Source organism: Periophthalmus magnuspinnatus, chromosome 11 (genome assembly GCF_009829125.3).
Source record: "Periophthalmus magnuspinnatus isolate fPerMag1 chromosome 11, fPerMag1.2.pri, whole genome shotgun sequence".
Classification (NCBI taxonomy): domain Eukaryota; kingdom Metazoa; phylum Chordata; class Actinopteri; order Gobiiformes; family Gobiidae; genus Periophthalmus; species Periophthalmus magnuspinnatus.
Genome location: NC_047136.2, coordinates 12866587 through 12894215, shown reverse-complemented (window position 1 = coordinate 12894215; position 27629 = coordinate 12866587). Strand labels below are relative to the sequence as shown.

Below are 27629 nucleotides of genomic sequence, written 5' to 3'. Positions count from 1 at the left end.
AGCGTATTAACATGAGTATGAAGTCACTCCCCCTTCAGAGCGCTGTCACAACACAATCTGCTCCTCGTCGCACCAGGTTTTTGAAGTTGTTGTGTACAGTTTTGTATCATATTTTTGTATATTTATGGAGAATTGTGGTGTGGGAGCTGAGCATTGCATAGAAACGTATAGCTAACTATCAGGAGAGTTTGAATAGGACCCGAGAGAGATTGCTAAAATACTCAAACATGCGTGGATGACATTTATAACCTTTAAAAATGTAGCATGATTGACATAAGTATTTTCAAAAACCTTAGGCATTTATAAGGTTTTTAAAATTCAAATCAAATCAAATCAAACTTTATTTATATAGCACTTTTCATACAAAAAGAAGTAACACAAAGTGCTTTACAAAGCATTAAAATCAGTCCCACCCACCAAACCCACCCAGCCACCCGACAGCCCAACAACCCAACCCCAACACATCAATAATCATAACCAAACAACCCCCCACCCCAACACACACTCCCACCCCCCACCTCAACACATGTTAAAATACCTCAGTTTCATTTAAAATATGTTTAAGTGGAACAGGCTGGATAAAGATGAACCAGATGAGAGAGCGCCACCAGAGGAACCATCTGCACCAGGAACAGGGTCACCCACAGCCACAGGACACCAGCCCAGGGCCCAGAGAAGAGATGAGGCAGGACCAAACCTCCAGGGCCCACGAGCCAGGGCCCAGCAGCCACAGCCAACCACAGCTCCCGGTGCAGAGGGCTCCTCAGAGGAAACACTGGCAAATCTAAAATGATTAAAAATAATAAAATAAGTCAAAACTAATAAATAAGTCAATAAAATAAATAACCAATAAATAATAAAATAATCAATAAATAATAAAATAAGTCAAAACTAAACAAGTAAATAAAACATAAGTAAAACATAAACACACTAGAAATTCAGACCTTTGTTTTTTTTTTACCTGTTGAGGTCAAATCGGAGAGATTTGGACTACACATGTAACCAGTGTATAAAGAGTGTATTCCTAATTGGATATCTATTGTGAATTATAGTAGCTTGCCATTGCCCCTGCTGTGATGAAGGACATACACTCTCTTTTTTCTTTCTTTCTCTCTCACCCCTCACTCAGAGCAGAGGTAAAGACAGGGCACAGCTACAGGGGGTGCTTCTTTCACTGTAACTCTGCTGCAGGTATAGTGTGAGGTCGATAGTGATGAGTAGAAAAGGAGTGATTGGTTATTGAATGAGGAAAAGAAAGGGAGTTTCGCAAACAAACAAAGGTCATGTGGTCCCCTGAAGTCATTCTTAAGTGGAGCACACAGGCTGGGACAAGATCTCCTACCCCAAGATCTTACAAAATGTTCATGTTTTTATTAGTATCACAATGTTTACAGTCAATTTTTAATCAAGTTTGAGATACAGTTTCTAATCAATGATACGCTGGGGTGGTTTTAGTCGAAAGGTTCATGGCCAATTCTCTGTCAGTAGCATGTGGTATGGAGTAGAGTTCAGAGTTGTATTTTGCTAATAAAGGACGATCGATCAAAATTAGATAAAAATCATTAGTTCAATAGTTTAATTACTATAAATGTTTAGTTTTACAGTCATATCACCTGGCCCTACCACAGTTAATTAGAAGAAATGCTCATAGCAGTTCAATACCTATAAAACTGAGACAAAATATGACATATGCACAGTGTCTTTTACAGCCTCCAGAGTGCTAGGGTTTTCCTTTGGCAGAGGCCTAACTTATAAATAAGAGTCAGATATCACCAGCTTTCTCAACCCTGTACGGAACAATCTTGTGAAACCACCAATGTGCAACCAACATAGGCAGCATAACACAGCACAAGCAGAATACACACACACACACACTCACACACACTCACACATCAGTCATAATGTGAAACAGTGAATCGTAACATGAAACAATGAAACATTTGCAGATTAAAGATAGAAAAGTGTTAAAAGCATGTGCGCTGAGCCTGTAAAATACTTTGGATTGAGTTCTTGAAAGTAGACAGAACTAAGTTTTGAATTCTGCTGTAGGTGGTTCCAGTCACTTGCTGCAGAGAACTGAAATGAGGAGCGGCCAAAAGCTGTGGCATTAAAACCTTCAGTTCTCAACATGAATATTTTGTGATTTGGACCCATTTTCATCCTAATATATATATAATCGTTGTTTTACATGACATTTTTCTTACTGTGTGCACCACATTATTAGTATTATTATATTACTTTTCATGTCTGTATCATTCACCAATGACAAATCATTCTCTGAATCAACCTTGAGCCATTAATCTACTAATTTGCACTGAAAGTTTTGCGCTGTTGTTCTGCCCATACTTTAGTCAAAGTTTATTTTTTATGTGACTTATGTTTAATGCATGCTCTTATTTTTATTTTATCACAGCTTGTGTTTGCTGCTATTATCCATTGCTTTATGTTGCACCATACTGGTGAAGCAAGTTCCTAGTTTCTGAATTGACATCGATAAAAGTGAAAATTTGCATCAGATGATCTCCTTTAAATTATGTCTTAAGTTAGTTCTCATGGTCCTAATCCTGTGTCTTTCCCCCCTATGCAGCTGTATAGTGAACATACTGTGTCCATGTGCAAAGGCAGCAGCAGGAGCTCAGAGGCACAGATTCAATTATGCTCTGACTGAGTGTGATTCATTAGTCACAAAGGGAAAAACACTGGGTTTAATTTCCACGCCTCAAGCTTCAGTTTCGGCTCAAGATGGTCGCTGTAATCACAAAGTCGTTTAGCAGACAGCATCTCAGAGGAGCTCAGGAGGAAACTGAGGTGGACTTAGTAATGTTCACAACAGTTAGAAAGGGAATCTGGTCAAAATGTGGTTAGTAATATCACTACTGAGGTGGAGTAATTTGCCAAGTTAGTGTACTTCAAAGTTATAATTATCTACGTACGTGTGCATTCTCCCTAGTCTAACCTAGGCCTGTCACGATAACAATTTTGAAGTATGATATATCGATGAAGTAAATATTGACAATAAACAATAATGTTGCTACTACTTTATGCCAATGACACAATAATCCTAAAGCAGGATATTTTCCCCAAAAATATTTTAAATGTACAATATGGTTACAAAACACAAACTGAAAAAAAACAAAACAGCAAAACAAAACATGTAAGCAGTTAGTTTGCATAGTAAGTCATAGAAGTTACAACCCTCCATAGCTCAAATCTTATCATAGTACAGAAAAAAATCCCCCAGTAGTACAAAGAAAAAGTACACACGACAAATATTGACTCCCAAAATTATTGTTCCATCTATCATATATTGAGTGATATGTTGATATAGTAATTCATGACAGGCTTATTCACTTGCCAAAATATATCTCAATACTGAAAAAAATTCTTAGACTTTCTACACTTTGGAATGTAAACAATGATTTTATTTTGTCAAGTAGAGACTGTTGTTGGGGTTGGCGTTCTAGTTTATCTTTTATTCTTTATTCATGGCATGTATAGACTTGGTTTTAGACCTAGTTTACACCCCAAATCAGACCTGGATTTGATTTGATGGTAGTCAGAAAGCCAATTATTTTTTTTCTTATTGGGTAAAATTTGTGAACCACAGCCTCTCCTTGCAGTGCATTCATCCTCATTAAAGTTAAAAGTCCTCAATTACAGCTATTAAACTGTTTTTTTTTTCTATTACACATTTATTACACCTGTTATTACACCTGTTACCTGTTACAGTCATTAATCCATTAATGAATCCATCAATCCGTTTGTCACAGTCAGTAGATCAACAGTCCATTTGGTACCTCTTTACCTGTGACCAGTACTTCTTCCTTACAAACTCCTTGCTCCTCCCTTCTAACTCCTCTGTCTCCTCTGTTACAGGTACTTTGTTTTGGACCCAGATCTGGGACAGCTGCTGTATTATGTGAATGAGCAGGGAAAGAGCCAGAAGCCACGTGGATCGCTGCCTCTGATTGGTGCGTCAGTAACCCCGAGCGACGAGGCCCCACACATGTTTATAGTGAACTCTGTGAATGGAGAGCTGTACAAACTCAGAGGTGAGACACAGTAACCAACTCACTGATAATTGCACTAATGTTATCAGTGACGTATTTTGGTATTTGGGTCTACTTGTTCTCTGACTTGAACAAGAACTACCTGTATTTTCTTTTGAATTGACTCTCACGTACAAAGCACCTGGTAACCTCAGTGTTAGCTTCACTACTTGCTGTCTTAATTCTAATTCTAATTCTTCCTAATTCTAATTCTAATTAACTTAATTCTATGCCTGTGAAGTCTTTGTTGAGTCACGCCAAAATGAATAAATATTTAAAAATAAGATGAAGTGACTTGAGGGTGCGTGTCTCTCTCAACATGTTAAAAACTAAACAAATGAGGTGAAAACTTCAGCAGAGGATACTTCTCTGTTTAGAGAGATGTTTGTGTCTCAATACTAATGCTAATGCTAATTTTGAGGCAGAACAAATATTAAAATAACACCACAAACAGAAATAATCTACATATAAAAACAATCAGGTAGTCTTTACATCAATCAATTTTAATTTTAATAGGTTGCTTATTTTATATTTTATGCTTTTAATAAAAAACATAAAATAAAAGAATATGTGCAAGATTTTCTACTTGTCATTTAGCTGTTCATCCATTTTCTATTACTTATAAGAACTTATCCCAATGTCCAACATCATCAAGAACAATACTTAGGGATGCTCCCATTGGCTGTTCAGTTATGGGTCCATAAGGAGTTTAGCACTTGTACAAAAGGAAGTAAGGTATCGATCAATACAAGAAAATGAATTGTGATCACTTTTTGTCATATTGCCAGAACAGATTTAGTTGTTATAGATGCATCAATATTGTAAAATATTCATGGTTGGCACGCTGCTATAGCCTTGTCAGATATGCTCTTAATTATGTTTTACCTCCTTGAAGTTTTGCCATATTTCTGGGAGGAGGTTATGGTGACTCATATAGCTCTCCTGTCTAAACTTGGTCCTGAGACAAAAGGGAATATGGCCTGTCCAGCTGAGTCATCCTACTGTGGAAATGAGACACTTTCCCTGGTGTTTCCTGTGTCATTCGGGTCAAACACTGCTGCCAGTCACGAATCAAGCTTACATTTTAGAAAGGTTTTTGAACAAATACTGCTTACCGTAGGGTTGTCACGATAATTAATATGTTGACTTACTGTTGAATAGTTTTTGGGTTCAGTACTATCTTTTGTAAATGTTCTTTCTTTGTAGTAGTGGTAGTGTAAGATATGGGCTGTTGAGGGTTGAACAAATAATTTCTATGACTGATTGATTATAGATACAAACCAAGTGCTAAAATTCTTCCTTCTAACAGCTAATTCTTCCTTCTAACAGATTCTTTTTTCAGATCAAAGTTTGTGTTCATTCTTCCATTTATTTATTGCAACTTGTGTTTTTAACAATACTTTACATTTAGAAAAGGATTTATCATGAATGTCCTGGTTTATAATCCAGGTTTAGCTTACTTGTCAAAATGTTCACATTATTGCTGAAAGAGCAATCCCTATCCGAGTTTTGTCCTGTTTACCTCAAGATTCATTGTTGTTTAGTCTTAGTTTATACTGTCAGAATATTTTAGTTTGATTTCTTTCTCTGTACTGGTTTAGTTTGGTTAAGTTCAGACTTGGTTAACTGTGTGAGTGACCAACCATGCTTCACCATCTGAACTCTCTTACTCGTCAATGTGCTGCCCATACCAAGAGCTGATACCACTATAACTGCAGCCACAGGAGCAGAGAGCAAGCCTTTCCACCATCTTGATGTCACCTAGCCCCAAGAAATAATTGATATTTCTCAACTAGTGAGTGTTGCATATTGCACAACTTAAAATATGATCATAACTGTGCTTAGGATAGACTGTGAAATGGGAAATATAGCAAAATATAGGCCCTTTAATGTTAACAATGTCTGCAATTCCTCAGTCATGCAGGTAGGGTCTATAGAAAAAGAAAATGTAATTCTGTCAAAAGTTTTTAAGAGTGGGTACATTCTGCCACTCATCCAAGTAATCTCGAACTGAACTGATCTATATCACTTAAGTAATCCCCAATAATTTACAACAACTTTAGACCTATTACCAGCACCTCCACTATTACTCTGGCAACAAGGTGACAGTAGTTTATTTAAGCCAGAGTGTAGGAATCTAGACATTTCAAACACAATTATTATACTTGCCCAATTAAGTTTTGTTTAATAGATCAGAACATCCCATTAAGGGAAGATTTTAAACTTTTATTCATCCTAGTCTGGTGTTAACACAAGGTCCTATTAACCTCCATAAGAAGCTTTGAAATTGCTTTTTGTCATCCATTGATAAAAAGAATCATTTATATTAAAACAGTGGGGTACAGAGCCACCCTTGTGTTGAATTGTTCAAGATTAGCGCAGATCTGGGTTTCTATAGTAACACTGTATAAGCCGAACCAGAGCCAGAGCAGAAAGTTTAAAGGGCGAGAGTCATTCTTTTGTGGGGTTGGGTTTCCTGAGCTGCAACAAAATACCTCAATACCACCTTTATTCTCTAATATATTTTACAATGGGATTTTTTATCGCAAAAACAGCACACACAGGTAAAGTCATAACATTTTCAATATATTTTCTGGTGGAGTGTGTATCATCCCATCCACTTGTGTCATGAACTGTAAATTACGACAAAAAATCTTAAATACCAACGATATTTCACAACTATTGAATTAACCTATTAGTTGTTTTTAACGTTACTGTGGTTACAACGATATTCAGTGTTGTCATCTTTGTGTGATAAGGCAATTGCAAAACCTCCCATGCATAAAACCCTTGAGAGATGTTGAGCTACAGAGATAATTATGTAGGATTTGTATCTAAATGTCAATATACCTGCCACTTTCAGCAAGCATCACTTTAGTTGTGTTGAGTGAACTCATAATTACAGTATGAATCAATGTGTAAAATGCATTAAGAACTTTCACATCAAATACATGTACCTGCCATCCAAATCTGGAATCAGTTTATCAGTGATTCTCTTCAGGTAGGTCATACTGTATAAAACATCTTTCATTATGTAAAAAGTGTAGTAAAATCCTGTGTTCCTAATCCAAGGTGATTACAAAAAGTAGTTGTAAGGTCATCTTGTGTACATTTTTATGATGTTAACTCAAAATGCAGGGACAGTTTAGCAGTTTGAAAGGGAAAAGCCAAAAGGTGAGTTTGACTTAAATTAGTATATTATATATTATTATTTTGGCAATTTAGTGGCTTTCAATGCAATTCAAATATTTGTCTGTACACATTTTTGGCAAGAAATGTTACTGTTAGAAAATACAATATGAATTTTTGCATGTATTTAGGACGAAAGTAGCTCAGTTGGTAGAGCGTTTGTCCATTGATCTGGAGGTTGGCAGTTCGAATCCTGATCTTGATGTAAACACCATTGGAGACTACCAACATGTGGGAATCTCTTCTCCAAAAAGGAAACTTAAAAGTAAAGCGCATTTTTATTGGGCTGTTTATGTCATATTAAATTTACTTTGACTTTGCTCTTTCGGAAACTTTGATTTGAAAGTGAATGGTCATTTATCAAACAATGTGAATGTAAGTAAATGAAAGATGGTCTGAATAGGCCTGTCACGATATAAAATTTGGGCGATATTTTGGCGAAAACAATATAGACGATAAACAATAATATTGAAACTAATTTATGCCACTAATACAAGAACCCTAAAGCAGGATTATACGCAAAAACTATTCTAAAAACATGAGCTGCAATAAATTAATAGCAGAATGAAGCATTTTACTAGTTAGTTTATTTTATTATGTTTTTTCTGTAATGAATCATAAAAGTTATTAATTCAACCGTCTACATCTCGAATCTTATCATAGAACAGAAAAATACCAAAAAGTTCCCTAAAAACTACCCACCATAAATATTGACCCCCAAAATGCATTGTTCCATCTGTCATATATAGACCGGTAAGTCGATATAGTAATAACTGTGACAGGCCTAGGTGTCAATAATCACGAATAACTGATTACCTCGTATGTTTGTTCTAAATATTAAAATTTGAAATAGTAACATCCCTACTTCAAATTGATCATATAATAGTGTCACTCTACCAATATCCGCTCCGATGAGGCTGTTTTGTGTCTTTTGGATGAGTTATATTGCTGTCTGGCCTTTTCCCCTTCCTGCTTCCTGTCTCCTGTCTATAACATTTACAAACTGTCATTCATAATTTCCTCTTTAATCACATTTAACTGCTCAGAGTGTGGCATCGATACAGAGGCATTATCATCATCACTAATAAGGTCTGTAATTAAGACCGGTCTAATTAGCTTTCTCCTGGACACTGTGTTCTGTCATGGCATTTATACCACACTGGATCTTAAACCTCTTCTATATTAATTACATCAAGTCTTCAATTATATTCCATTATGATTATATTTTTAAGCTTGAAGCAATAGTAGAGACCACCCCAGCAGTTACATGTATTAAAAGCTACAGAGCTGTGTTGTAGAATTCATTATTTGGACATATGATTGTCAAAAATATCAAAAATCAGATATCTGAATAGCTTAAGAATGATCTTGAGCTGTAGCAGAACAAGTATAAGACACATAGACTATTCCTTAGTATTGAAAACGAGTTTGCAATTTTAGTATCCAGCCAAACACTATTTCGATATATTCTCAGTAAAGCTTTAGATGGTTGTGTGGTCCAAACTAGAGAAAAAAAAAGCATATTTAACTTAAAAAAAATAAAGTCAATGTGTCCTTGGGCAAGACACTTCGGCCACCTTAACACCTTTTTATACCGGAGTACATTATGGTCTGAATTGTTGGTAGGCATTAATCCAGATTTGCAAATTGCAGCAGAGGAGTGAATGAATAATGCATCTAATTATAGGACTACTTACAGTGACTGTCTAGCACATTTGGACACTTTATAAGAGTAAAAGTCGGTCTAAATTTAAACATATTTGCACATACCTCTCTCCTATAATCTAGAGTCAAGTGTCTTAAAAGTGCATTGCTTGCGTCACCACTCGACCAGGTGCACATTAGCATTGCCTGTCGCTGCTTCCAACAACTAATTATATCCACTCACAGCCGGGTTTGTGCACATCTTGGAGAATATATCTGATTTAGCGCTTGCGTTTCTCACAAGTGGGCTGCTTTCACTTAAACAATATCTTTAAATGGTTGAAAATGTTGAATTTGTCTGTTTTTCAGTCAGACCGAACATGGTATCAGTGATTTTGATTTCGGCTTTTTGCTGTTGCATGTCAACAGGCTTAGTCAAATATGTCTAGATTGTTTCAGACAGCACTTCTGCAGATTTAAAAGCTGGAGTTTTCCTTTCGGAGTGACAGAGTAAGAGTGACAGGTGCGAATTGAAGCCTCTGTACTCTGAGATAACCAATCAGCATGTGCTAAAAGTAGGATTTAAAGCATGTCGGATTCACAGGGAGAGTGTATGAACTTTGTAACAGTCACGATTTAGCCATGTTGCTTTTAAAGAGAGCAATTTCTACAATGTCTAAAGCTTTTAAAGGCAGTTTTTTATTACATTGTACACGGGAGGTTGGACTGTTTACCAATTTTTCATATTTAGTGAAGCCACAAAGCAATATTGTTCTTGCTTTTGTAATAACTGTATTGGTGTAGAACTAGAGAGAGAAATGCATCATCATTTTAGTGACAGAAAATTCTAAACAAGAGCCTAAATATTTGAAGGAAGGCTGAAACATGAACATGCATTTCAGAGTATGTTTTGTAGAGATCTAAAGGCTTGCAGCCTTAGCAGGTTTTATACCTAGAATAACCTGAGTAGGGGTGGGTGATATTGAAAAAAACAATAGTGTCTATAAATGTTTTCATTGAGATACAAATAATGCCCAAAAAGTGAATAAACTGTTAAAATGAATCACATTAGTGCAGAAATATCAGGTATACTGTTGTTTTGACGTTTACACATTTTTATCAGTTTTTTCCCTTTTTTGATTATGTGCTTGCTATTAATTTGCTTATCTTCAAAACAACCATATTATCTTTTATTTTATATGTCCCACTTCTACCATTGAGACAGCCATTTTGTCCTGTCCGCAGGACAATGCATTACCAAAGTAATTTGCTTTTGATTAATGTTACAACAGACTGAATTTTGAATGAGAGTAGATGTCTATGAATAAATCATTGCCTCAAAGATGGATGTTGACTTGTTTTTGTTAGACTATTGCCATCAGACATATTCATAATGTTTTCCCTTGAGAAGAATTATTTTAGCAGACATTTCTTGACACAAAATTTGTTGAAGTCTCGTTTTTTGCATTGGTTTGTGCGGTCCAGGAGCCTCATTTGTGACAAGATCTACTTCAAAGAATTTGTACGGATAAAACGCATGTGTTATGAATGTGAAAACATTTTCGGATTCACGGACACTCTCCTTGAGTGACCGCAGCACGACTTGATTGTTTTTGGTTGCGTACTTCCTCTGTGGGTCAGCTGTTGGAGAGGGTCAGACATGTATCCAGTAATCGCTTCATAAAAGGGCACAGTGACGCTGCAGGGACAACTTAAACTCTCTCCTTATGGTTTCTCTCTGCTCTCTTTGCTTCTGAGCCGTGTCTCTGAAAATCGCTACTGTTTTCGGCAGCTTTAGAGTTTATGTGGAGGTGCGTAATGTTTCACCTTCACGTTATTCTTTATAAATAAAAAATAGACTGTTTTCATTACAGGATAAGACGGTGTGTTAAAATGTTGTTTCAGAGATGCAGGGTTTACTTTTCACCAAAGTTCCATGCGCCTATCCTCTGCTGAAGCCCTCCCTCTTTGCCCCTGTGTGTCAGTCAAACTCATTCTCATTATCGGCTCATTATCTGCTCATGTTTCGGCTCATTTCAGCAAATCTCATTCAAGGCTCACTTTGCAATGTCCTTTTATGGTGAAGTGGAGGAGTGGAGGGGGTGTGGCTTGAGATGAGATCATGTGCACAGATTTCTGCTGCAGGTACAATCTATAAAGAGGAAAGTGCTTGAGAGAGTGCGCACAGAGGGGTTTATAAATCTCAGTATTTTTTCACGTACATGAAACTTGTTTGTGTTTTGTCCGTATGTTCTCTGTCAAGTAGATTTTGACGCACTCTGTTATAAATGAGGCCCCTGGTCAGTGAGACAAAGCAGAAATCTGATCGCATGTATCCTGAAGCTGAAAGTGTAGCCGCAAACTCAGCATTGGTCTGATTCAGACACAGTTTGAAAATGTGTGAGTGAGTGAGTGTGTAGAGCAGCCAAATGCTTTTCTGGAATACTAATATTACATTCAACTCAGAGCTGTTAATGGAGAGGTTTACATGGACTACTAGGACACTGTTACAATCAAACACTCGCTTTACTTACACATGGTTCTGCAAAAGGATTTGTGAATTGATATCAAGTGGTGATCTTAGCTACATTTAACACTAGCTGTGCATAATATATGTATGAAGTTAAGGCTCTTACAGCTGGCCAACTACTGGTAATTAAAAAGAAAAACAATCTACTCCCTTAAGTACTAATATGACTAGTATGAATAGTAGTAGTAAGTAGTAGGATTCATGTTAGCCTCCCATAAAAAAAAGTTTCTATTAGATACAACAGAGTTGTAGGATTGATAGAGTAAAAGTTAAATAAAAGTTTAAAAAGTATTGAGTGTGAGTGCAAGGAAGACATGATTTTTATATGAAATGTTGTCCACCTTTTTGTGACATTATGCTATTAGTGTTAATAGAACTTTCCTTATGTCTCCTGCAATAGTACTACCCACATTGACACTGTATACTACATTTAAAAATTATTTTTCAAGAGTTTAAGTAACATAATATTTTTGATTGTAAGGCAAGCGCACTCTTGAAGAAAATAATTGCATACACTGGGTTGTATTGAACAACAGTAAACTGCATTTAGTCAGACACGATCATTTAATCTTTATTGTAATTTCAAAGTGTATAATATAGTGGCTTCTCTGGTGCACTGGTACTCTGATATTACCATTATAACTTTCCCTATATTGCGCTTTATTACCATGGAAACTGCCTCTGTATTGTTCTTTATTATAATCACTTCATCTACAGAGAACAAATGTCTTCTGTTACACTGGTGCGTTAACCTGACAGTGAACCCTGCTCCTGTGTTTGTGTTGTGCTCGATCAACAATCTAAACTCATTATCTCGGTTCTGCTTCTGTCCACAGCCTCTGACGCCAAAGAGCAACAGTTCTGGATCAGCCAACTCCAGGCCTGTTCCAGACGCCACTCCGACAGCAGTGCCAAGGTAACACCCAAACTGTACCCAGATCCACTGCCCTATTGTCCCACCACAGTCTGAGCTAGTGTGAAGTGTATTTTTTATAGTTTTGTGAAAAACTTTTGAACAAGGTAATGGACAAAGAAAGTTGCATACATTTTCAAAAATATACACAAAACCATTTCATAGCATAGCATAAAATTTGTCTATCTCCGTGACACAAGCAGTTGACACTCCCAGGCCAGATCTATGGTGAGGTGACGCCATAACATAACCATAGACACAAGCAGAAAAGTTACATAGTGCTAGTCCTGTAATGTTCTCTTGCAAATTCTTGTCTTTGCCTTGAGTTCATGTAGTTCTTAAGGTTAGGGTTCAATTTTAAATGTCCCTCTCCCCAGTGTGTCAGCCAGTGCTTGATGAGATTTGTTTGGACTTATGCTGGAAAAGAGCACAGGGCGAAGTATCAGGAAGGATTAAACAGAAATGATCCAGCCGTGATTGGATTTGTGCGACTTGGCCTTGGAGAAACAGTCAGCTGTACAACTGAAACCCTGCAAATTACATGAATAAATAAAATATGTGTTTGGCAGCAGCAACACAAACCACTATTTCATCTTTTAATAGATTTAAATAAGTATGGGTAAAATGTGCCTTCTCACAAGTATAGTACAACTTTTGACTATACTTTTGTAGTTCCGCTGACTCCTCTCTGTGCCAGAAACCAAAGGCAATCTGAGCAATTTGCTTTTTCGCAATGCAGTATTTAGCTCCCCTTCTTTACACAGTCAGTTCATCTCAGGTACTATGGTAATACTTTTTAACGTTTGACTTACATTTTTGTTCTTTCTTGTCAGACTAAGCTAGAAAAAGCTCTTAGATGATAATGCTGAGCGCTGGGCTAAAACAGCAGCTATTTTAACCAAGAGTGAACTGGGCAGTGCTGGAAGAAATACTCAATTTTGTAAAATAAAAGTACAGATACCGGAGCAAAAATACTCAAGGAAAAGTCAAAGTATCAAATGAAAAAAATCAACTTAAAAGTCATAAAGTAGCTATTTAAAAATGTTCTTAAAGAGTAAAAAGTAAAAGTATTTTGTTCTGATTTTGAGGTCTTATAAAGCTTCAAATGGATTGATTTTGATACACATTTGTGCTGAATTTGAAATTTGAAAATTGTATTGATTTTTTAGCTGTTTCTCTTTGTATCTTTTTGTTTGCTCAAATTATTAATATGAATATGAAAAAAATAAACCCCCCAGCCTTTTTAGCAGGTCACAAACAATTATACAAAATACATTTACTTTTCAGTCCATTAAGTACAAAGTAGTAAAAAGTACAGATACCTGCTCTCAAATGTTGTGAAGTAAAAGTAAAAAGTACCTACTGTAAAATCTACTCAAGTAAACTACAGATACCTAACATTTTTACTGAAGTACAGTACTTTACTACTTTTACTTGGTTATGTTCATAGAATGTACATACAAATGTATGTAGCTCACCTGCTAGCCACTGTGCTCCAAATAGGCAGTGATCATGAGTGCGCTTCTGGCTCCAGCAGCTCTGGCTCTAATTCACTTTACATGCACCTCTCTCTACATGATCCTGTTTTTTTTTATTTCACTATTGTGTCTGTAAATCAAGATATGAACATTAATAACAGATGAATCAAGCACATTCTTTTCCCAAGGTCACTCCTGCTAGTCAACAGGTTTGATTGACTGCTCTGTGCTAAACCAGCGGTGCGGGCGGAAAAAGGTGTTACCTTCATTATCATATTATTCATCTCACTCTGGATTGGCTCTTTGGTCGCTATGATACTCACGGTTGGAATTCCAGAACTCGGCTTCAAATTGGCCCCTATAACTGCTTGCCTCAACAAGCTTCATTTGACTGTAGCCAAACACCATGGTTCACGTCACATTCCCTTCATCCACTTCTTTATACAGTCTATGGTTGGCTGTGTAATCCCTCAGTCGTCCAGGTCTAATGCATAGCAAAACTGGACAAATTGTTGTAGGAGTGAAGACGTTTTGCTGCTCATCCAAGCCGCTTCTTCAGTTCTTCAGTCAGACCTAAAACAAAGAGAACAATAGCAGGGTCGCTAAAGGTTGAATAGGGTAGTTTCAGCTGAAACTGGAGACAATAGTTGTTTACAGTTTCAGTGTAGTTAGCTCCTCCCTTCAGATAGATATAACGCAGTGTCCACCAGCAATCTGACCAGAACTGAAGAGGCAGCTTTGATGAGCAGCGAAATGTCTTCACTTCACAGATTTAAACTTTGTCTTTTGCTACAGTCAGTGGTTATGTTCCACCATTGGACCTGGGTCTTAGAAGTTAAATGTGTCTATATTAGTGAAAAGTGAAATAATCTAGTTTTTTGAAAAGTATCTGTAGTTTTAGCTAGCTCAGAGTCCATACCGTAAACATATGTCATAAACTCATACATGTAGCCATGACTTTGAGTTGATTGTGTTGGGCTATCTTGGTCTCTGCAACACAATAATTCCCTTTTTATGTTTTAATTTGAGCTTTTCTCATTTCTCACTCCTCCTCAGCCACTTGTCCTCAACACACAAACAAATGCACTAATACAAGTCATCAACTCAAGTCCCCCATCTCCTCTGACAGCAATTAACACCAAGTTTTATCATCGAGAAACCAATTAAAATGGTATGAGTCATATGCAAATGTTAACTAAAGTAGACACCCTGCCATTTTGTGACAATAATAACAACATTTTTTTCATAATTTCAAGAGCAAAGCAATATAAACACACACACACATACACACACACATGCATACATTTTAGACAAAACATATTTATTGTTGTGGATATAAATGTCTTAGTCTGTTTGCTCCAATGGTTAGATTTCATTACTTTGTTATACTACAAACAGATCATCTATTTTTGACTAGTTTGCAATAGCTGATGTATTATAGGGCACAGCTAATCATGTTATTGCAGAGAAAATTTTGGCTAGAAATTTTCATCATTAATAATTATATAATGCATCATATTGCTGCCAATGTTGAGATTCTTGTATGTAAAGAATGCATATTTCTGCGTACTTATTCACCAACACCAAAATAGCATTCAAATCCTGTGAGGTATAACAGCTGTCATAGTAACAACCCGTATCCTGACTGGATTAAGATTTGGGTTTTTGGGCCTGGGGGATTAGCCAGTTACACATGTGGTGTCTGTCTCTATATGGGATGTATTGGGGTCGTGACTATAAGCCGTGAGCTAAAAGGAGAAAGAGAGGGATAATGATTTAAAGTTATACAGCGAACTTGAGCCCCCCAACAGAGCAGAAGATGTTTACGACTGAGGAGGCAGGAGCATGCATACAAATAAGGTTATTTTAGCTAGCATTGTTGTTGACGTGTTTGAATACTGAAATGAGATGAATAGTTTTAAGACTGCAAAATAGGTGCAAGATAGATGCAAGTAGGTTGGGTTCATTCTTGAATTTGATAATGCCATAATGTCATCACAGTCTTCTATTTTTTTATTTCTAATTTTCACTTTTGTAGAGATCTGGCAATCAAATGTTGTACTTTCTCATTTATGTTAGAGATTGGGTCGATAAACTTCACTTATTAATACGTATAAACTGATGCATTTGTGTGGAGAAACTTTTTTATGTTGACTTACTAACTGTCTGATTGATGGTTATGGTGGCTTATTTGTTTGCCCGTAGACAAACATGCATTCATTACTCTGAGTGGGCTTACCGCTCCACAGATCTGACTTCAATCAATCACTATCACTTAAACACATTGAGCAGTAAATTAAAAATAATAATACATTACTTATCTCCATGGATATAGAAGTCCAATGCCAAACTAGATGTATAAAATTCCAGGCAAAGCAATAAATCTCCATAGAGACAAGCAGGGTGAAAAGTTACATAGTGCACCTTTAATTAAAAGATGAAAGTACTCCATGTGTATTTGTTAAAATGCTTTTATTCCAGTATTTAATATTATAGTTTCCTTCTCTGTGTTTTAGGTGAGGAAGCTGAAAGGCTCTGATGAGCACCTGAGTGTGGAGCGGGCCGGGGGCGGACAGGAGGGGCTGGTGAGTCATGCTCCGCTCACACATTCTCTACACAACCACATAGTTGTAACTTAGAGACAAACTTCTTATTAACTCGCAATGGTAAGAGGAAACTAGTAGGTCTGCTTTATAATGAGAAAAAACATTAGTTGGATCATAAAATTCAAATCATATTTATTTAAAAACTCGTGCTGTGACTCAACCTCTTAGTACATTATTATTTACTTAATGTTTTGTGATTCACAATCAACCTTTATTTGTAGAGCCCTTTACAGCACTCCAGGTGACCAGTGCTTTCCAATAAAATCAACAACAGAATATAAAAACATGCAAAGCATTCATGTATTAAAAGCTGAGCACCCATATCATTCAGAGCATAATCTAGTGTCTGTTTGACTACACAGGATTTTGTCATCATTAGGAGTATTTGTAAACATGGCTAAAATCTGTAAAATTACACAGCTCTAATCTAAGAATACTTGAAATAGACTTTATTTCGTAATGTGCTTGTCGTTACACTTTCTATCTGTATTTGGTCATGTGCATATTCACTGTCTTCTCTTATTTTTAAACATGACCTCTATTTTCTGTTTTGGCTGATTTTCTAGGTGCATTGCTTAATTGAAAAGGCAAAAAGTTACGCATAACTAATTTCATCACCACTCACACAAACTTGGAAATAGCTCACCTTTAAATGCAACTATATGACTAAGATAATGATCCTTAACCTAATTAGCAGTATATATGCAGGCTTTCATAAGTATTTCTCCAAGCCCATTGGGTTTGAATGGTTCATTATGTTTCTTCATTGGAATCTCTTGTGTCTCTTCATCACACTAAAGAAGTGTGCTTGTGTCTGCTATATAGTCATAATCTATGACACCCTTGCAACATTATGTTATAATTTGCACATTTTAAATTGCAATATTCAGCTGCATTAGAAAACCGCAGTGCCCAATGGGAGCTCATATTGCCATAAACGTCATCACAACAAAGAGCTGTGAAGCTGTCGGCCCGTCCCATGGATAGCTGCAGATCACACTAGCGTGGATAATAGGTCTGCTTTAAAGCACTGCACATCTGGAGACAGGGCCAATTACTGCAGACCTCAAAGAGAAAAGCAATCCACAGGCCAGGGCAGATTCAACAGTGTGAAAAGTGTGGACATCATATACAGTATTTTGTCTGCTTTTTAAAATGAGTTTAAAGAAAGCTGTGTGGTTTAAGTTGTATGTGGGAGGGAGGCTACATTTTATTATTATGCAGAAACAATAACTTTTCTGGTGGAGAGCCCGCTACCTGTTTGTCTCCATGGAGATGTTATTGTTTGGCCTTGCAATCTTCCACAGTGTGGCGTTAAATGTATGGTGCAAAATGATGTATCATCCACCAAAAAAGTTACATAGTGCTCCTTTTTAATAAAACCATTCAAATATATATATATTCTTTTGTTTTCTAGTAGCAATAGCAGTAATAGTACTTTTGGTAGAAGTAGTGGTAGCAGAAGTACTTTGTGTATTCAACAAATTATACAATTATACATGTATACAAACATTTCCTTTCTGATTTGAAGAACGTCGTGAGGACCAATAGAGGACCTTTCCCCCATTCAAAAAAAAAAAAAGAAAAGTAATAGTAATAGTACCAGTAGTTGTAGTGTCACACTTTAACCCACGTACATATACAGTGAAATTATTCCACTGAGTCACACAGCAGTTTGCCATTAGCAGTTTTATGTGAGGATTGTCTTATTGGCCTCATTAGTTACTGTGCTATCAATAACATGGATTATTAGTTGTTATAAGAAGAACAGACCCTCTACATGTTTATATCTGAATACAAGGCTCCACCTCAGCTCTGTGTGATTATGTTTAATGAGTTGTTTGTGTTGGAAATGACAGCTCTGACCCTTGGACTGAGACCCACGCTGCTCCACTGATATTTGCACCAATGAGTCAGGTGACTACAGGGTCAAAAGCAAGTAGGAAGGAAGGAACTAAGACATTACTGAAGTGTGTGTTTATAATTACATACCTACAATGTAAAGAAACTACTTTAGATTAGAATATTTGAGCTCTTAAATGCATTGTAATGTAGACAATAATGCAGTTATTTGTATTATATATACGTTTACATAGAAGTAGTTAACTACTTTTAGCCTATTGGTGTCATCTCCTTGTCCATGGAGTAAGGTAATAATGACATACTGTCCATGGAACTCTCAGTATTTACTTACTCAGAGTAGGGACTAAAAAGAGGATTCCCTTCTGTATCATTAAATCTTTGAATAGCATATTCAGATGTTTTTAAAACATTATCTGTTGACATATTCGAAATGTGTGTATCGTCTGCTTCACTTTTAGTTCTATAATAATTAACTGTCCGCTTGGGACTTTTTATTCTTTGTATTCATTAAATCTATTGAATAATGTCCTATTTTACTTCAAAAAGTACTGTAATTTGAGAATCTTAAGTATTGGTTGTTTATAATGTTCAAAATAGCTTAAGCCAGTATGTAATAACAAGAAAAAAACAAAAACTTAATTTAATGTTTGTCACATTTTGTATAGATCCAAATAGCATATCAGCTAAAATTTGGAGGTTACAAAAATCAAACCTTTCCAGTTTTACATCCACTCAAGCAATTTTGTTGAGCCTTCCATGCCCTTGTTACACTCTCACATAAGCCTTAGCCTCTCACATGTCACTTGGTAAGGTATGCTTCATTTGCACAAAGAGGTCCATTGTCGGGGTGGGGTCTTGGGTTATGCGATAAACTGGGGTCCTGACAGGAGTTGTGACTGTGGTGCTGAGGCGGACCAGCCTGAGGGACATCCAGGAGATTCCTCCTCACAACTCCTCATGAAACACCTGGCAGGTCAAACCTGTCCCTGGGGCTTGTGGGTGACTGAACATAAGGGCTTGGCACAGTGGGTCCACTTTGGGACAGTCTGTTGGGTGGTGGTGGTGATGGTGGGACTGTTGGTGGTGAGGCCTGATCAGGGCAGGTGAAGATGACATGACCAGCTTTGAGGGCATCCCCACCAGCATCAGCAGCAAACCTGTTTCCAACCTGCTCCCAAACTGTACTTGTGTAATTTGAAAAAAGTACTTGTCCATTGGCGACGATAGCACTGGGAGTTAATGGGTGAATCCACTTTGGCTGTTAGCTGTCCATTGACTGTCAGTGTAATCCATTCTGGTGCTGTTCAAAGGTCGTGTGATTGACCTTATTCCAATAGTCGATAAGCCCCTCCCACCACAGCTGCCTGCTGCTATATTCATTCTGTTGGTCTATCTATACAAGTGCATTTCTTCTTCCTGTGCTTTAATCCATTTTATTGAAAAGCGTTGGGCTCTGAGCCAATTTTAAAGGACAAAACTTCACTGTCTCTGGTTTCTTTCTGCTTACTCATGGCCGGTGTTGGCCTCAGACTGTACAGTACAACAGGGCTCTTGTCTATAAAAGGATGAATCATTACTGGGACCAATAAAGTTAGAGGAAAACATTTACTCTGGTCGTATGTCATGTTAGCTTATCCTGAAGAGAAGTTTATTTTTTTTTATGACATTGTTGACCTTTTAGGATTTCTAAACATAAAAACGCCCAGTAGTCATGTTACATAGGGTGTCTTGTTGTTGTACATCCAAATACATATCAAATGACAGTACAGCAATATATTTACTGCTATGTCCATGGTAACAGTCCTTTACAAAGTTTAGGGCTAGGGAAGACAAATGCACATTTTCTAAGTCCAATGTGGGTTCAAGTGTCTTTATAAGTAACAGCAGCATTTTTAACATAGTATATTTTGTAATGTATAAGCCTAGCCCATTAATCTACATCTAATCTACATCAATAATACTTTAAAATGTTAGATGTATTGTATTTATCTTGCTAATACTGCAGCATCAGTAAGACATTTGATAGTCAATATTTTTTATCTGAACTTTTAATTGGCTCCGTATACTGTTGTAGATATTATAGATAATATACTAATTTTGCATATCTCTAAAACATCAGTTGCAATATTATCAATTTTCTTCTACTAACAAATTATAAATAACCACAAAAGCAGGTAATGGAGAAGCCGTATGTAAGATAGATGAGAGGAGAAGCCACATTACATCTTTTCCACCAAATCATATCTTTCTGGCTCTGCTCTAGACTCCATGCCAGTTTTCGATTACAGAAAACACCAGTGCATGCAGCTGTTGGCCTGTTTTTCTCTCTGTTTCTTGTCTGATAATGTCCATTCAGGGCTCACCGATCTGTGAACTGTGGACTCCCTAAATAACATCAAAATTTGAAGTATGCCAACATGGCTGTCTACCCTTAAATAAGTTTAGCTTCTTTCTCTCTAGCAATGTCAAAGTAATTCAGCTCTCAGTAAATCCAGTGCACTTTAACTGTCAGGTCTAGAAGCACTTAAGGCTGAGTGAGTTTGAAATGTTGCCTTGTGTTTGTGTATGTGTAGTAATGCATGATACCAAAGGAGTGCTTGACATAATAGTTAAAATGTTTGTTAATTTCTACATCACTGTGGTTTAGGGGCATTTGGGAGCTGAGAGGGTTTTTTTTCTGTTAGGATTTGTAAAGAAATTTTTTTTTCATGGATTTCAAACAGAGACCGTAAGGGTCCACTTAATAGTTTTTGCATCGCTATGTTAGCAGTACAGTCAGGGGACAGTATGATGTATTGGTTTGGTAAAAAATCTCCCTATGATGTTTGGACTGGGGGTTGGTGAAGACGAGGAGATGGAAAGGCTGAGGAGGCTGATGGTTCTGTTGCAGCGGTGGAGATGAGGTGGACAAGGGTTGACACTTAAAAAGCAGCAGGATGCCAGAGTGCTGAGTGGATTTATATCAATGGCTAATTGAGAGGTGATCGGCTGAGAGAAAGAGGTAGTAGACTGTAATTGGCTGCTTCCAACAGTGATGAAGCAAAAGGTCTTTTTTGAATTATTACATTCTTATCCATCTGTATATTACACTTTGCGGATTACTTGCTGTAGCCAGTTGTATAGAAATATGCTTTAGTATTTTTTTATATTTTTCTTTTTATTTACTTCCTCCCAGGTTCTTTTATCCCTGTCCTCAAAACACAAGAGATAGACGGACATCCATAGTTTTGCCTATCTTTAGCTTTCATCTCTGTCTGTCCCTCAGGCCCCCTCCAGCTCAGGACGCACCCGCAGCTTCTCACTCCTCCCTCATCTCACCCCCTCGTCATCCCCGGCAACGCAGCGACACCCGAGCTCCTCGGCGACACCCGGGAACATCGTCACCATCACTCACCACAAATCCCCCGCTGCAGCGCGCCGGACCAAGAGCCAGTACCCCGGACGCCTGCACCAGGTCAAAGAGGTCAGGGACATGTTTATGTATCAGGGCTTGAGCTGTTATGAGCAATTAAAGTAGAGATTCATGTTTTTTAATGACTTTATAGTATGTTTAAGGTCATGGGTACATTAGTATGGTTTTTGGGATTATTTCAAATTGGTTTTCGTTCTAGCAACCCAAATGGAGGAGCTCATTTTGCTTTCTGGTATGATAATTTGGAAACAGCATTTATGTCATTACTACCACATGTTTCTTTCAGATTGGTTTTGGTTTTTGGACTTAAGTTAGGGATTTTTTTTACATAACGTTTCTGTAATTTCCCCTGGTGGAACAAATAATTAGTTGGATTTAATAATAAAAACATCACAAATTAAGATAATAAATAGAAAAATACATAGATTTTTCTATTTAAAACATTTTTCTTAAATGTTCTTATCTCAGACGTTTAGATCTGTGGTGGAACCTGCGTTTGGTTAGTTGGCGCTTGGTTAGTGCTGTCCAACCCTGGTGCAGTGACTTCAGCAAATCTCCTCAACTGCACTGTGTTGTTTGTGTAGCTTTAGCCCCGTTAGCATTTTCCTGTACATATCCATAATGATTACCATAGTGGCGAGGAGGTGACAGGGGAAAGGCAGAGGGCGTGGGTGATCTGACAGTCACATGAAATTATGTGAAATTATGCTAGTTTAATGCACTATAACCATACTATTAATTTTAAATGTTTATTTAGCTTGAATGAGTTGAGTGAGTTCATTAGTTTTGAGAATAAATAAATGAAATGAAACAATGAACTACGATTATCTATAAATTAGCATAATAGCTGTTTCAAGAATGCAGTCATTGCTAACCACAGAACTGACGAATAGGTTTTAATTGCTCCTCAGGGACAAATACAAGTTATTGATTGATTCATTGCTTTAAAATAATGAGACAGCCAATTATAAACTGCTATGCTTGTGTTAGCCCAGTAACTTTTAACCAAAACGCTAAGCAAACTTGTACATATTTCTAGATCAAAATTGACTTTCAGACAATGGCGCTCAACAGGCCCGCCCACTTTGAAGTTTGCTCCGATTCTGAAAGTAAATTTTCCATTAATTTTTCCCATAGAATAGAATAAATCCCACAAGGCTGTTTAAAACACAAGATTCAGTGAAATGCTATAATAACTTGGTGGTTTATGAATATTCAGAAACAGATTTGAAATAAAATTCTAGGTCTTGTGGTCATTAGTTACCACATAGTTGAATGTTTAATATATATTTTTTTGGAGACAGTTTATAAGAAAAATGAATGGAAAATTTACTTCTGCATCCAGGGACGGGCTGTTACTGTGACAACATTCATTGTTTATAGATATTACTCTGAGTAAGCAATTCATTTCATTTTTTATCTAGGATTATCATATCATATTATCATAAATGGCCCCCTCTTTTCCCTAAACTCATCCATATGTAAAACTTCATATCCCATCATCCTCCATCTGCCCCTAATCCTTAAACCTATAACACCAACTCTCATGCATTTTAAATGATTTCCCCGGTATTCACACAGAAATTTAAATTCTCCAACCTGCAACCTCTTCTCCCGAGTTAATTAAACCCCCTTTCACTCAAAATCACCCTATCAGCATTTGACCGGGTCCAACATTAATTCAGTGCGCACCTGTTAGTTACCTCCTCTTCTTCACCACATCTCTTTTCATTTGTCAACTTCCTGTTTATAAGTCACATTTCAAAAATTTTTCATAATTTAAAAGATGTAATATATTTTGTTGTTAATTGCTATGGCAACGGTGCTAATGTTTCATTTGTCAGAAACCCATGGATAGACTCTGCTATTCGTTGCTCCTCGCTTATCTCACTACAGAAGATTGTTTTTCTCTCTCCTTCCAGTAATAGCCTGTCCCCAGTTCATTTGCAGTGATTAATTGTGAGATATCGACTTTGAAGTTTGGGCTGTTTTGTGAAAAATGACCCAAGTCAAGATTCTGTGGCAATCGGCAAAGTTATTATTACAGTAGCAGGTATGTTTGGGGTCACGGTATTGTTTGGGGAGAGAATAGTCTGACAGATTTGTATTCAAAGTGATGGAGATGTGATGACTTGGCGGAAAAGGGGGGACAGTGAAATTGCTTGTCGTGCAACTTGTGCTGAGCTGAATGAAAGGAAGCCATCTTTGTTATCTACGAATTTAATCATGTTTCTCAGTTTTGCTTTAGTCTTTTAGCAATCTCAGTCAAAGTTTATTTATATAGCACCTTTTGAAAAAGACTAATACAATAAAAAAAATTACTACAAATTACTAAAAAACACTAAAATTGCTAAAATGGCGCCATAAAACTACAAGGCAAATTTGACTCTTCTCTGTATCCTTTTCATTTTAATCACAGTCTAATCCTATATACAATGGTGGATGAAGTACTCAGTTTTGTTACTTAAGTAAAAGTACAGATACAGAGGTAAAAGGTTGCTAAAGTAAAAGTATCACATGAAAAAATGTAGTTAAATAAAAGAATGTAAGTACCAGTACCTATTTAAAAATATACATTAAGAGTAAAAAGTTAAAGTATTTCACACAATGTATTAAATGCAGTGATATTGTTTATAAAATGATGCATGTTTTTATCAGTTGTAGCAAATACTAATCAGTTTCTTAATGTTTCTTATGAATTTTGTGTATTTATTTTTGTTTGCTCAAAGCTAAAGCTTGAACTCAAAAACAGTCAGGATGTTACTACAAACATGGTAAAAATAACCCCTCAAATCAAATGAAAAGTAATTTTTACTTTTTAGTCCAGTTCACATATATAGTGGAGAAGAAACTGCACATAACTGCTCTCAAACGTAGTGAAGTAAAAGTATCCTCTGTAATATTTAGTTAAGTAAAAACTTCTACTTAAGTAAAGTACTTTACTACTTGTACTTCGTTGCTTTCCACCACTACACATCTGCAAACCACCTTTATCTAGCAAAACCAACACTCCAACACTCAAAATGATTCCAGGGTGACCATATTTGAAAATATGATGTCACCTTTTTCCATGTAATTATTTTAGGCTAATCCAAAGCAAATAATTTATATTTTAAGATGATCTATTTCAAATATACATTCATTTGACATAAAATATAAATATATAGAAAGAGGTGGAATAATATTTAGATACGGTCAACTTTTCATTTTATAAAGTTGTACTGTGGTATGGACATGTGCTTTTGGTCTCAACTCAATTCAGTCTTACTCTTCACTCTCATTTCACTCTGCACACTGTCCATTTTGGTAAAGTCTGAAAGTCAAAAAGCCTTTAAAATATAACCCATATATCTCAGATGATGTGTTACTGTAGTGAAAGTTATGATGATTGTAGTACTTTAGTCAATGAACTGGCTGATGGTGTCTTAGTCAACCAGAGTTTTTAGTTGTCAACTAGTTATTTTAAGATTTATAAAGGTTCAACAGACAACAGAAGTGAGGAGCAAGCATGGAGGGAGTTGGAGTTGAAGCTGGAGTTTTTGGAGTGATTCTTTCTACTAATACTCCAACCAAAAATTCAGATCTTATGTAAGTATGTAATCGATGAACTGGGCATGTCTTTAGCCGACCAAGATTTCTTTAGTTGACTACAGCAATAAGTTGTTGTGAGAGAAGAGGATGCAGCAAACAGACATAGATAAACTCAGCTGATTTGTAATGAAAAAAGATATCCAGCATGTCCTACTGTCAAATTACAAGGACAATTTTTAACATTTGATAAACATAACAAATTGGACTGTCTATGTCATTTGTCAAACACTGTTCAGATAGCATGTCCTGGGCCTGTTGTATTATTCCAAAACCTCTGTTGGAGCATCAATATTTCATGCAAGCCGCTTTTTTTGACACTTGCTCATAAAAGACTTGACTCTATTTTCTCCATTTGGATGCACCACGCTGAGTACCACTGCGGCATGTGTCTTGTCTGCTTTGCTAAGAATATCCTGTTTAAACGATCGGCTCCCAGAGAAGAACAGCGCGGCCATATTGTGAAGTCATTCTTTACCTCTGGAGCAGTGCCGGCCCCTCCATTTGAACCTCACAGTCAATATCAGACATATGCTGCGTCATTCAGCAAAAGTAACACTAGCTTTGTATTGTAAAAATCCAATGTTGGTTTTATTTTGGTTTTATTTTTTGGCCATATTGCCCAGCCCTAATGCATAGTAATATCTTTTCACCACCCACTTCTGTTATTGGTTAGTCTCTGTTAGACTCTGATTGAGAGTTGGAGTTAACCAATCACAGTCAAGTGTAACTCTGAACTTTCAGAAGAAAGTATTATTATTTTATTGTGTGTGTGTGTGTGTGTGTTATGATTGTACCTCTGAACGGCAGTAGGATCATCATGAAAAAAAAAAAATCTGATCTCTCTCTAAGAAATTCGTGATAATCATTTTTTTCCTTACCGTCCAACCCTAGTTTGAAGTGTGAATTCCAAACTTTACTCAGATGTTACTTGCTGTGGATTTGAGTCTGTGGTGGCTTAGTGGCTCGCCTCAAAGCAAGGTTACAGGTTTTTGTGTGGAGTTTACAAGTTCTCCCTGTGACCAGAAGACACATTTCTCTATTGGCACAATCAAGTCTACACATATTTGAGTCCAATTTGTCCAAAGCTATAAAGACTGGAGACTATATTTGTGCATCATAGAACTGTGAAGCTTCACTATAACTGAAACCCAACTTTCCACATTACTGCTATTAATTATGCATTAACCTTAAAGACCATATTTCATTTCTATTATGCATTAACCGTCCGTCAAAGAACATATTTCATTTCTTTGGTCCTAAAAAGCCAGTGTTACTATTTAAAACTTTTGTCCCACTATAAGAATCCTGACTTTTTCACCTAGTCTCTAATATATTCTGATTTGCTCCATTTCCTATTCTGCACAGGAAGTCAAACCGCCACCATAATAACGGCTGCCCTGATTTCTTTCAAAAGGACTAGATGGAGTTCTTTGTGCTGAAATAGACCTTCGCTTTTGCCCCTTTTCCTCTTTCTCTCCCTGTGTGTCCTGTATTTGTGTTAGTCTGTGTGCTTGTCAGAGCTGGTGAACCTCAGCCCATCAAACGCCTGTGTGTGATGTCCAGTGGATACACAGCAGTGGTACATGATTGTAGTGGAAGAGTCATGAAGGAGAGGGGCTATTTTTGGTAGCTGGCTTCATGCATTCTACCCTCCCGAGATCAGAGACTATTGACTGGAGATATAGTGATTTTCTGTCCCATTTCACATGCATTTACAGTTAAAAATAGAAACGTATGGGGGAAATCAAGGCTGGGATAAATGAGTTGAACTGTGATTGACTAAATGAATACACAAAAATTTATGCCACTGACATATTAACCCAAGAACAGATTTAAACCACAGAAACTATTCTAAATCTACAATATCCTTAAGTGCAATAAATAAACAGCAGAATGAAACACTTTAGTACTTAGTTTGCATCGGTAATGAGTCAAATAAATTATTAGTTCAAACTTCTACGGCTTAAATCTTATCATATAGCCATAAAATAACCAAAAATAGACCAGTAGAGCAAGGAAATGTACACACGATAAATGTTGACCCCCAAAAATGATTTAATATATTGAATGATAAGTTGATATAGTAATTATAGAGACTTAGATTTGTAGTTGTACACTCTGAACAGAATCCTTACATTTTAAGCATTCAGTAGCAGAACATTTGAGAGAAGACTGAAATATGAACTGCTAAAACAAAACAGAAATCCCATCACATTTCAGAACGTGTTTGTAGAGGCTTAAACTACAGATTTGCAGAAGAACTAAAAGGTTGCAGAGGAACTAAATAACTGCTGCATTTGTGATTTTATAATTTGCCAATTCATCAGGAGAACTGGGATTTCTTGGTACAGTTT

At 36.7% G+C, this 27629-nt stretch overlaps 1 protein-coding gene across 2 annotated transcripts in view; it reads left to right on the top strand.

Annotated features, from left to right (window-relative positions):
• LOC117378193 (oxysterol-binding protein-related protein 10-like) overlaps positions 1–27629 on the top strand; it is an 85306-nt gene that overhangs the window by 20136 nt on the left and 37541 nt on the right. Inside the window, exons 2-5 of one of the 2 annotated variants that reach the window (XM_033974723.2) lie at positions 3877–4052; positions 12249–12328; positions 16320–16388; positions 21538–21735. In XM_033974723.2, the coding sequence (XP_033830614.1) occupies positions 3877–4052; positions 12249–12328; positions 16320–16388; positions 21538–21735 (523 nt within the window). The remainder of the gene's footprint in view (positions 1–3876; positions 4053–12248; positions 12329–16319; positions 16389–21537; positions 21736–27629) is intronic. The other variant, XM_033974725.2, reaches the window with a different exon arrangement.